This window comes from Siniperca chuatsi, linkage group LG14, assembly GCF_020085105.1.
Source record: "Siniperca chuatsi isolate FFG_IHB_CAS linkage group LG14, ASM2008510v1, whole genome shotgun sequence".
Taxonomy (NCBI): domain Eukaryota; kingdom Metazoa; phylum Chordata; class Actinopteri; order Centrarchiformes; family Sinipercidae; genus Siniperca; species Siniperca chuatsi.
Window position 1 is genome coordinate 12,896,401 of NC_058055.1, and position 12,833 is coordinate 12,909,233.

General features: G+C 38.6%; 1 protein-coding gene across 9 annotated transcripts in view; it reads left to right on the forward strand.

The window, feature by feature from the left end:
* The window catches only part of nrxn2a (neurexin 2a), a 115,859-nt gene extending 103,026 nt beyond the window's left edge, over positions 1-12,833 (forward strand). For 5 of the 9 annotated variants that reach the window (XM_044223024.1, XM_044223026.1, XM_044223025.1 and 2 more), the window contains 5 exons: positions 1,870-2,041; positions 5,136-5,225; positions 6,577-6,905; positions 8,935-9,019; positions 10,268-12,833. In XM_044223024.1, the coding sequence (XP_044078959.1) occupies positions 1,870-2,041; positions 5,136-5,225; positions 6,577-6,905; positions 8,935-9,019; positions 10,268-11,070 (1,479 nt within the window). In that variant the 3' untranslated portion in view covers positions 11,071-12,833. The remainder of the gene's footprint in view (positions 1-1,869; positions 2,042-5,135; positions 5,226-6,576; positions 6,906-8,934; positions 9,020-10,267) is intronic. The other 4 variants (XM_044223028.1, XM_044223030.1, XM_044223029.1 and 1 more) reach the window with 1 other exon arrangement.

Here is a 12,833-nt window from a genome sequence, read left to right on the forward strand (position 1 = left end):
GCAACTCTTTTGTTGATGCTATATGAAGCCACCGGCAGACAGCTTTGGCCCTGGAGATGTTAATTGTTGTACAGAGGACATGGGCTGAATTTGACCTGAGGCCACATTACCCTGTAGTTGCCTAATGAATACTCATCGGTTTGCTTCTTGGGAAAAATATGTACAGAATATAAGTAAACAAGGAACGTAAGAGATTTTTCGTACATTTCTTACAGTTCTTTTACAGCAAGGTCTAACACTCTGCTGACTCCCACTAACCAACAGTAACACTGACTTTAATTAACTCACAGTTTCATAGTGACTATTTGTGAGTGGGTCAACAATTGTCATGAAGGGGTTTCATCTTCTTTTTGACTTCCAGATTCAGAAAGATAATCTAAAGAGCCATAGACCTGCTGCTGACCTTCAATATGAAGGCTCTGTTTGGAGATAGAGCTCCTTTATATAAAATAAGTTGAGAGTTGATTTCTCAAACTTAAACAATTATATTATAAATGAGACATTCAAGGTCTCGTAGGACTACTGTACTTAACACCAACTGTGTCAGCATGAATAATTATTTCAAATTCAAGAGGTTTCTGGAAGGATTTTACTCATGATTAGGGGGTGAGAGCAAAGCTCTGAGACAGGTTTTACATCATACAAAAGCAGCCACCGTCAAGGCAAGAAAAGAAGTATTTCTGTCTACATATTTGAATTTCTGGTCTTTTAGTCATTAATGCAATTTTGGAAGTATGAGAGGAAAGGAACAATCAGTTATATTAAATGGCCCATATCAAGTAATAAGCTGTGGACGTCAGTTCTAACAGTAAAGCCAGAGAATCGAAATGCAATGCAAGACCCGCTGTGGAAGACATTTACATCACTACTATAAGGCCAGTAAATATTGTCCACATCGTGTGCCATGCAGGACCAGCAGTCTGCAGGATTTCATTTCAGTACAACACTAGACCAGCCAATTTCAGTTTACTTCCTCTTTCTGGTTAAAGATGTGATGTAGTGCAACCAGCTGCTGGAGTTGAGGTTGTTTGAATAAAAAGCTGCACACTCTTGTCCTTGATAGCACACAGCTTAGAGACAAATTATATTAAGAAAGCTACACAGCCTGAAAGCCGCTCATTATTAATATTATGTAATGGTAATGAGGTTTTACTTATGTGCACAACATGCTGTCGTGCAAGTGAGACATACTGTACAACAGGCACTCGTTGTATAATCACTTGACTGCCTATTAAACAAGTACAAAGAAATTACATTGTAATTTGGTTTGCCGACCTTTAGTGCTACAAAATGTTTTCTGTGTCATACTGTAATGACTGATGAGCCTTCCAATTTGTTTTTTTTATGTTATTTGTATTTTCATCATACATCATTGTAGATAGTCAGCAGAGTTAAAGGGTACTCTGTGTACTCCTGTGTGCTGTTTATCACAATGTCTCCTATTACCACATTAGCTCTTTGACCTTGTGTTGCATTTAGAAAGACTGCGAAGCAGCGAATGTACAAAGGGACACACCGTTTGTTTCCAATGTCTCTTATTAGTGCCACCCAAAGACTGGCTCACAAGCTTTAATCTTTGAGGAAGGTTGGCAGGAACAGGGAGAGGCTGACAGGGAGGGGAGTTGGTCAACCACAAGAGAAGCAGCAAGATTCTGTCAAGAGTGATCCACATCAGGAAACCTGAGCTGGCTGCTGAGGGAGAATGGTGCCGAACCCTAAAGAAAGAACTAAATATACTGTCCGTGTCACAAAAGATATGCTTTTACCACTTAAATAAGGTTCCTGGCTCGACAACCCTGAAGTAGAAGTAGAAGTAGTTTTGTCATTCATTTAATGTGTCACATTCATTCTTTGTTTTTTCACCTGCAGGATCAAGGAAAAATTGGCGTCATCTTCAATGTGGGGACAGATGACATCACCATTGATGAGCCTGCTGTCATAGTAAATGACGGCAAGTACCATGTTGTACGCTTCACACGCAGCGGTGGCAATGCCACTCTCCAGGTGGACAACCATCCAGTCATTGAGCGTTATCCACCAGGTAAGACTGATGGGAAAAACTATGTGGTTATATGATACATAGAGAGATGGCATGGAACATTTGGATTAGCGAGAGAGAATTACATGTCTGCCTATCAAAAATAAATCTTCGAATGAGCAGTTGTGAAATGTACTGTTTGCAAAAAACTGATTGGCAATTTGCCCGGTGGCTTATTTTAATTCAGCTTTCCCGTCTAGTTATTTCATCGCTCCATAAAATCTATTAAGTTGCCACACACATACAATTGGACATGCCATATTGCATAAACAATATAATAATCTGAAATTGATATATTTGCCCCAAGATGCCTTGCTAAGTATATCTAGCAATGAAAGAATCTTCATCAGCCGCTGTCGCTTTTGCAGCCAGTTTGGAAGACAGGTGGGGAAGGATGTAGCAGATAAGAAAAAGATCTTCTAACCTTTCCTCTAGAAGAGGCTTTTCATGAGTATATTAAGGATATGCATATGTGGCCCAAGCAGGATCTTGTAGACTTTTCCAGAAGACATAATACTTATGCGGTTCAAGTAGTATATAAGTCTAATAAAATATTTATTTATTTGTTGTTAATCTGCCAAACTGGTCCAGGTCTAAAAGGACAGTGTTGACTAACCAGGGTGAATATGTTGCTGTTAATTCAACTAATAAATTCTTGTTGACAATTTTGTAGCGAACGTGCTTAGTTTTACATTCATCTGTCCACTGAACGCTAACAACATCATGGAAAGGTCACCTTTCCATCTGTTTTACATAAACAGATTGATGGATTTGGCTGAATTCATATTGTATTCTGTCAGTTAAAGGGCTCAGCTCTATAAAGACAGTCATACATGTGCTTTCCATTTCAATGTTATGTTATGTTTGGTGTTCAGGTAACTGTCAGATGCTGTCATGTAAAATACTGCACATAGACATAAACATATACATAACAATGAATTAAAAGTGATAAAAGTGTTACCTTATCTTGGTATATGTGTTAGGTGTCATCATGTCCTTAGCAACATATAAAATTATCCATAGATTTTAGTCTGGCTTATAGCGTTTGGAAAGTTGAAATACATTCATGGCATTGCATATTAAATGTTGACTAGATCTGCATAGGCACAAAGACAAACAAAACAAAATAAAGAATCTACAAATACACAAGGAGCAGATGCATCTTGCCAAAAGTCCATCCATTTATTGAGACACACATTTTCACCGTCCAAAAGGTTTAAAGCTCACCAATACTTAATATACACATAGACCAAAAAAACAAAAAACATACATAATGTGATCACAACCGGCTGTGCTTTAACCTGTTCTGAACCAATCAACCAATTAACCTTATTTAGAACAGGTGCACCAGCTGGCATAGCGGGAGGAAACCAGGTCCCCTCTCTGCCTCCAGCTGGAACTCAAAGCACGCATGCACACATATGCCACAGTTGCACATAAATCAAAATTGTGTAATGATGTTGGCTATGTGTGTAGTGTGCACACTCTATGTCAGCTCCCAGTCAGTAGTCAGTTGTTTTTAAAACATTTCTAATGGTAAATGACTAAAGTGCATTGCCGCAATCATAAAGGAGGGTACTTTTGCTGTAAATAAATTGCATGGGTGGCAATTAAGAGTATAAGGAACAATACGTTATCTTTTTTGGCTTTAAATGGACATCAAACAGCATGAAGTGAGGCAAAATATACAACATTTCTTAAAATTTGTGTAAGGCAAAAATGTGCATGTGCACCACCTGCAGCTCTCCAAAGACTCAATGAAGGCTTCACTTATTTTAAAACCTGCTGTATATTAAAGCCTACAGTAAACACATAGTCTAGGTAAGCTCCATGCTCTGTCATGCACTGTCATGTATTGTGCCTCCTTTTCCATGTTTTGCTGTAATCCTAATCCTTTTTATCCATTCATTACTATCCATGTCCAACAACATGACTGACTTTAAACTATTATTTCTTTCTTTAGTCATTTGTCATTTTTATCTATTTATTTACAAAATATGTGGGTTAAACATGTTTTCAGATAACATGTTCTTAATAAATAATACCAACAAGAATGTACCACAAGTTAGAACCTTGTGGAAACCTTGTGGCTGATGATTGATAGAAATTCTTCAGTGCTAGATCAGTACAAGACTGAATGAAAAGTATTTATGGCACTAACAGGGCTCTCCTGTCTTGAAACTGGCACTTCACACTGTTGAAGTTTGTATCATACAGTATATTTTTACTGTAGTAGTTTTCCTTTGATTAATTACTCTTCTGTGTTTGCATGTGTTAAATAGAGAGCTGAAGTCCTGCCCCATTTGAGAACAGCTTCTGTCCTATTAGCCTTGATACCACAATGTAGTTTTGCATAAAAATGTTTTCATAGATCTTTCCAGAAACTGAAATGAGGTATTGGTGTTAGAGCTAAATGTTTATCCGCTACTGGACTTGTTAATAAAGTCTGTTATGAAGATGTTACAACGATTTGTTTCAGAATTCAACAACTGCAGCTGCGTGAGTTTTTGATATAGACATGCTGTCTATGCTATCTCATGGGAGCTGCAGTTGTATATCATGGAGCATATTATAAAAATACATTGTGGAACAGAAGCGGGGTGAGACTTTGGCCCTCTATAATGACTGCAGTCATATTCAAAGGCTAATATATGTTTCTGCTGTAACTACAGAATGTGTATCACTGTCTAAATACAACAACTGTTTTCCTGATTGTCTTTGTTGAAGTGGCTGATTTTGTAATGCTTTTTTTATGTTTACCTGAATTAACCTCTTTTTTATACAGTACATAAAATTATTTGACATTTTACTGTAATTGGTATTTACTGAAGATTATGCCTTGCTTTAAAAATTAGCTAAATAACACTAACTAGCGTAGCACATTATAAATAGCCTAAACATTACTCTAACTAGCATTAACACTGTTACTCGTAATAACTAGATAACACTAAGTAAAGCACAAGTTTCTTTTAACTCACAGCTGGGTTAAAATTGATAACTTGTTAAACCTGTTAGCCATTATAACTCTGTTTCTAACCATGTGATCTTTCAGCTTGCAGACTTTAACCTTTAATCTGTCTCTCCAAATTCTTTGAAGGACACTATGATAATGAACGACTGGCTATTGCTAGGCAAAGAATCCCATACAGACTTGGTCGGGTAGTTGACGAGTGGCTACTCGATAAAGGTAAAAATTAATTGATTAATTAATTAATCCTTGAAATAACTAGTAAATAACCTTTCCCCATGAGGGGTGCAGTGCCAGAAGACAAGGGTGACAAGGTTCAAGTTACCCAGATGTATACCTTCATTTTAATTGGAATTTCTATTGGCTAAGAATTTTGATGACCACAACATAGCTTCAAGTGGAATTCAAAATAAGTGTCAAAGTAAAGGGGTATAGCATACTTGCCATTTATTCTTTGTCATCCTTACACCTTGTGGAAAAGCTGCACCTTAACAACGATTTTAAACCAGTTAAATAAAAACACATAACCCTTGTCTAACCCTCTATCGTCCGTCTTAACCACTGTGTGTAATTAGATACTGTGTGTAATTATTCTACATAAAAATCATTAAAATGCTGTGTAACATTTACATTAAGTGAAAGTAACATGTGACATAAGTTGACCAGGTCTCGTTCCTCCTAAACTGAAAATTGTAAAATATAACTCCTGGATGTGATCGCACCAAATGAACTTCTTTTCCCTTTCTTGTTCCCCGCAACCTTGTGTTGCCTTACCTTGTACTACAACGACCACATCAGACTCCCAAGCTGAAGTTTTTTTGCTGCGACAAAACAGCCCTGACATGCTGTTAAAATAGATCACTGTTTTCAGCCGTTAACTTTGCTAATAAGTATTCTCCTGAGATGGGCCCATTACTGCAGTCCTCCTCCTCTGATGTAACACTGCTTATCAGTGAAGCTACTGACAGTGGTACTGTTAGATATCATTGCCCCTTTCAGGAGGTGAAACAACTGTACAGGGAACCCAGAGCAGAGCATGTTTCAATGGCCTAATGGCTGATGAAGTCAGTGGAGGGAGGGCTGTTTAGCTTTACACAGTCTGAAGTATAGTAAGACTGCCATTTTAATAATTCCCACATCTCTGTAAAAAGAAGCCATAAGATGCGCATCCTTGCACCATCTGTTCTGGAGTTAAGAGATAAATAAATATCCTGGAAAAACATCTGTCATTTTTTCCCTACAGACAGTTTGCTAACTGAAAATTCAAAATGACTATCTCTGTCCAATCATAACACTTAAATAGGCATCTAAATATAGGCTTTAAGCCTCCTCTGATGGTTGTAACCTGCATGTGTAAAGTCTAAATTATAAACTAACCTTCCCCTTTTAAAGTTAATATCTAAATCAAGTTCTATATAAATTACTAACTATTAATGTTATAATCACTAAAGCCCACCTGGTTCAAATGATGTTCCTGTGAAAGCTCTCCCATATGACTTCTCTATGTCTGCTCTACCATTCTCTCCCTTTTTCCACCCCTTTCTTTCTTAATGTCTCTGTCTAACTTTAGGGAGACAGTTGACCATCTTTAACAGCCAGGCAGCCATTAAAATCGGCGGTCAAGACAAGGGTCGGCCCTTCCAGGGTCAAATTTCAGGGCTCTACTACAATGGTCTCCAGGTGCTCAAACTGGCAGCAGAAAACGATCCCAGTGTACAGGTGGAGGGGAACCTGCGTTTGGTCGGAGACTCGCTCTCCGTGTTGACCACCGACACGACCTCCGCCACCCCACTGGCAGTGTCCGATATGTCTACCACAATCATGGAAACCACCACCACTATGGCTACCACCACCACCCGCAGGCAGCGTTCACCCAGTTTGAGGGAGAGCATCTCAAAGGTCAGAGAGAGAACTGGATGCTAATTTATTGACTGTTTGAGGTTAATTGGTTTATATCTTGGATGAGGGTTGCTGTCACTATTTTTCCTGGAGGTAAAAGTGATGGGATTTTAAAATGGTTCAATAACAGCAGGCAATAAACACAATATGTAGTGTTAGCAATCAAAGTAAATAACTCATTTTTAAAATTAAGTAGGTTTGTAGAGATGGGGGGACTTTGTGTTGTTTTTTAAAATGCTTTTTATTGTCACAATATTTTAATATACATTTCCAAACATTGTCTGTTTTTCTTTAAGTATTAAAAATGGTTCTGTCCATTGTGTAGACCCAAATATTAGTAATAATGAATAAAAAATATATAATGTTAAGAGCTTAAGAAGAAGAAGGGAATAAAAATACCATCTATATTTTCTCATACAAACACACCTAACTCCTCATGTTATGTATCATTTGGTCATTTCATTAAGTAAAAGATTTTTGAACATGTCTTCACAGCCATCTATTGCTAATATATTTGAGAGTGTTCTTAATGGTCTCAGCCGATATTCACCTTTTATTTATCAATTCACTTGATATGTTCTTTATATGTACCTTAACAAAAAACATTTAACCCCAGAACTGACCAAAGACGAGGGATAAAAGTTTCCTGCACAGGTTTAAAATAACGCACCTCGATCCTCCAAGATTTTTCTATCCCAATGTCGCTTTTTACATTCTGCTCATAGTTGGAGGTTTTCCATTCAGGTTGTGTAATTTTGCACACCGAAGTTTAACATGAAGCATGACATCCTACTGTGTCATGCTGTGTAAATAACACATCAATAACCAAGGACAATCAGATAATACATCTGATTCCTCAGTTCCTCTCTACACTTGCACTGGCCATGGCACTGAACTTTGGAGAAAGGATCCCTAGTTCCTTCATTAAAACTGAAAACTTTTTATTGAAAGTAAAAAGCTTTAAAGCTTCTTTTTCTGGTTTTAGGGTTATTCATATTTGAAGAGTCTCAGAGGAAGATGAACTGTGTATTGTCCAGGGGTTGAATTGAAAATGAACACAAGTTATTCTGTTTTTTTTATTCATAATCAAGACAGAAGTTGCTGTTAAAGCTTGAAATAAAAACACACCATAGTCTCAAGCAATAATTACCTCTTCTTACGTATCTGATTTTGAATTCATCACATAATTCACTATATTTCCAAGTGTGCGAGGATAAAAATAACATTCATGCTTCAGTATATTTTTGAACTGGTACAGCTATGCAAAGAAGGCTTTTTGTTGAATACATTTGAAGAACAGATTTTCACACATTGAGCAGTCACACTATTGCATCCAGACTGCTGAACATTACCAACCACCATTTCAAACGAGTTGATTTTAATCCAAATGCTGCAAACCTGCCAAACTGGAAAGATTTCAGCAGTTGTACTTGGAGTCCTGAGGTTTTAAAGAAAAATCCCCCTACGTCTCCTCATAAAAATACAGAGTGCATTTTTCATTACATTTCTCTTGTCCAGTTTCCCTAATATTGCCTTCTCTGTATTTTCAATTTATCCAAGTAATCCATTAGCAAACCATCTATTCCCCGCTCAGCTCAAATATTCTGAGTCCACTGTGCACCCCTGATTTAGCAGTTGAGAATTTGTTTGTGCAATAATAATATAAAAGAAACGTACAAAAGCAAATTATATAGAATCAAATGAAAACATGCACAACATTTAGCCCACTGAGAATTTACTTTCCAATTTACTCCAGTACTTTGTTTGTAAACACACAAACACAGTCAGCCACAGGGGTGAAGGATAAAAAGCAGCTGCATATGGGCACATTTTGGATTTGTAGTCTTACAAGTGTTGCTCCGAGCAAAAACTCTAAAGTGGCACAGTGCTGCATACTGCAGTTTCTCCTCAAATAGGACAGTCAGCCAGCAAACACACTCACTAAAGAAGTGAGCACAAATCTAGATGATGGGAATGTGTTGACTGTGTATTTGTCCAAAACAACACATTTTCTCCATTTTCCTTTCAGCCGCAGAACTCTGATGATATTTTGGTAGCATCAGCCGAATGTCCAAGTGATGATGAGGACCTGGAAGAGTGTGAACCAGGAACAGGTGGGTCAGCCATGGCAAAAAAAAAAGATGGGCGTACAGCTTTTACTACTACTAGTAATGTTACTTTTACCCAAGATTGTAGACACTGACTGACTTCAGACAGCCATCATTATTTTCAACTCTTCCCTTCCAGTTTCATGTTTCTGCAGCTATCATACACTCATTTATTCAGGGGCTCTGGCAAACAGCTGTCCTCATTTGGATAGTTGTTTCAGGCTCAACTAGCATCAATTCCTCCTGTATATTAGCTTTTAAGTTGTGTCTGTAACTCACTAAATTGGATGGAAGAAAAAGCGTACTGCAGCTCATTAAGAGTGGAGGACAGTAGACAGTAGATCAGGTTTGTGACAGAAACATGCTGTGGAGCTTAAGAAGGAGTCTGCCCTTATTATGGCTGCCTCAATTATTAATATGACCTTATCAGAATTGTTTGTTGTTGACTGGCCGTGAAAAGTGTGACTCAAATAATGATCAGAGGCCAATTCTGCAGACTGAAATATTCCTCCTCAGCCAGAAGACATTCTGACCTCAGAGTCAGACCAAAGTGAAATGTCAATGCATGGCATGATAGCTCATATAAATAGTATATATAGGAAAATATATCATATATATATATAAATATACAGCTACATATATTGGGGATTTATTTGGTGAGGAATCTATATCCAATACAGGACATATAATAACCTGTCTGTGATTTCTCTTGTCACCCCTTAACCCCTGCCTACAGATGTGCATACAGCCACATGGCAATTTAATTTACTCTTCTTTTGTTTGTTATGTGTTCTGTTTGTTATATGCTCTCCGTTCAGCTGCCGCCTTTCATGGGTCATCTTGTATATTTGTGTCTACATGTGAGCTCTTTAATGTTCTTGCCGTATTGTATTATATTTTCATGGTATCAAACATTCTTAATCTGCACACCCACACATTGACTCCATGTAAGAATCAAGAACTCCATTACATCGTTCAAGAACAATGTCATGGTGGTTTTAATTTGTTTTTCTCTTCATGGGCCAAATGTTGATGTAAATAACAAGTTATATTATAGAAGTTGGCATAATATGTGTGATCACTATAAATAATATCCCTATGATAAGCCAGCTAATATTACTTTAATTCCTTGGTAATATTCTACATAATGAGCAGATTGTGCCCCTGTTTTAATGAGCACAACTTTTCAGCCAGAATTTACGTTTTAATGCTGTTCTAATTTAGGGTCCCGTACCTTTTCTGTTTCCTTTCTAGGAGGTGAATTAGTGTTGCCTATTATAACAGTGGATTCCCTTGAGCCCCCATCCATCGCCACCCGTTACCCCGTCATCCCTCCTCCCCCTACCCTCCTATCCCCACTTGAAGCCACCAAAGAGTCCCTGATACTCCCTCCTCACCCTTCCTGCCCCCCAGACCAGGAGGACTGTGGTGACCCTGTGGAGGTCTCAGCCTTTGGCTCTGGGGAGATGACGGAATCAGATGACGAGGACTTTTACAATAATAACTCCCCCATGGTCACTGACAGGACAGTCCTTCCTCCTCCTCCCACTGCTGGTGAGGGTGGAGTCCAGAAACCCCGCCCCTTACCTCCTTATGTTCCCACCACCAACCCTGACCAGCTCCACATCCCCGCAGGCAAAATGAACACCCGTGACCAGGTGCTTCTGCCCCCTGCTCCTCCATCCTCCCGAAACACACCAGGACTAACTTACCCCCCCAATTTTCCCCATGTGCCCACAGCCAACCCCACAGCCTCTGATGAAAAGAGCCAACCCGGTGCCGTGGAGGTGATCAGGGAGTCCAGTAGCACCACGGGGATGGTGGTTGGTATTGTGGCTGCTGCTGCTCTCTGCATTCTTATCCTCCTCTATGCCATGTACAAGTACCGCAACCGGGACGAGGGCTCCTACCAGTCAGACCAGAGCCACAATTTTGCCAACAATTCTACTGTGGAGGGCAATGGAGCAGTGGTCAAAGACAAAAGCACAGCAACGGCCTCTGTGGCCAAGGCAATCACAAAGGGAAAAAAGAACAAAGACAAAGAATATTACGTCTGAGAACGGAGAAGCAGAGAAGGCAAGTGTGGACTGAAACAAGAGGATGAGAGAGGATGTTTTTGTTTTGCTCCCTTATTTTGTCGGGTCGACCATCAGAGATATTTCACAGGCCACAAAAAACAACTGCACAAAGCAAGTAGCAGTGTATCTTGCTTTTAACAGTTACATTTTTCTCAAAAGTCAAGGTTGCCCAGCTCCTATTAGTGATCGAATCCTTATCTACAGCTCGAGATCTGACTCATCCTCTGTGTCACAACGTCCACTCAGTCTACATTCACCAATTGTTTGTTAGTGTACAATTTTTTTATGTTTTTAACAAGCTAGGAAGAGGCGTATCCACTTTGGCTTTGTATATAGCATGGTACAGTGAAGAAAGTGCTGAGACCATCAGAGCAGATTTGCCTAAATGTTTTCTTTGTACTTCTTTGTAATGCTCTATCTCAAGTCTCAATGTCCCCATTATGATATATGAGGCAGAACAGGTCAGTTATTGAATTTTTATGGTAGATGAGCAGAGAGCAGCCCAGTAATTCAGACTACACTGAAAACGAAAGCCTTTATTTGGATAAGACATCATCTCTGCAGCCTCTATGTTATGTTATGTGGTTTTAAAACTCCCCAGTCACTCTGCCTCTTTCCACAAGAGATGATATTATGTTGCTGGTGCAGTATCAAAAATAAAGCATGATATTTAGCTCTCCTGGTGGAAAATAAAGCATTTTTAAATGGATTATTAAATCACTCACCATACTCCGACCAGTGAGCCTTATAGTATGAGGGATCAGAAACATTATTTATGTGAGATATCACAGTCAATTTGCCAATTGTGAACAAGTCAATCTACACCAGTGAAGGTATTTCTCTGTAAACATTGCTTGTATGTACATATAGAGGTTAGCAGATTGAAAAAGCATTGTGTACGCAGGGGAAGCGGTATGAAGAAGAAGAAACGTCCGAGATGCTCTGCTCCCCCCCCCCCCACACACACACAAAGCTTTCATGACAACGTCAAAACCACTGCAGCCCAAACTTCACAGGAATTTGGGGGAACACAGAATCACATTTTTCACGTTTTTCTTCTTGGAAAGGGAGAACCAACCCACCTCACCAGAGGCTGGCTCTCTCTTGATCTTTCCCTTTCTCAAAACTGTCATGGGGTAATTCAAAAGCACACAGAAAATGTAAACATATCTTTGAGACATAGATATTCCTTGTAAAGCAGCCAAACATGTATTGTTTTTTTCTATCAGTTACTAAAAGACTATTCTGAGATGAATCATTGAAGGTTTGTGAATTGTATTGATATTTCGATGTATCTTGTTACCACTCCTCTAACCACGTTACATTTTAGATTGCCTTTTACTTTAATCCAGACAAAAAGCACACTTTCCTCTGATAGCTGCAAATATCTTTTTGTTTTTGCATTATTTACGGTTCAGATTATGCAGAGAAACCACAAGGACGGAACAAACGGATGTTTTGTTTTGTTGCATTGTGCATTTTATATGTGCTGAATCTGTTACTCAATGGATCTGATAATATAAAGCCATTTTCTGTGTTGGGTTATGTCTACATTTACTTATTCATGCTCTGTGATTTCTTGTTCTTTTTTATGAAAGTGCCATTCAACATGAGCTGCTCAGTGCTCAGAAAATATTCCATTCCTCACTCATTGCTATTGTATAGTGTTCATGTGAAATGGATCTTAATATGTGTACAGAACGTGGATAAAGATGAAAATACACTTGATTATATACTTTGTA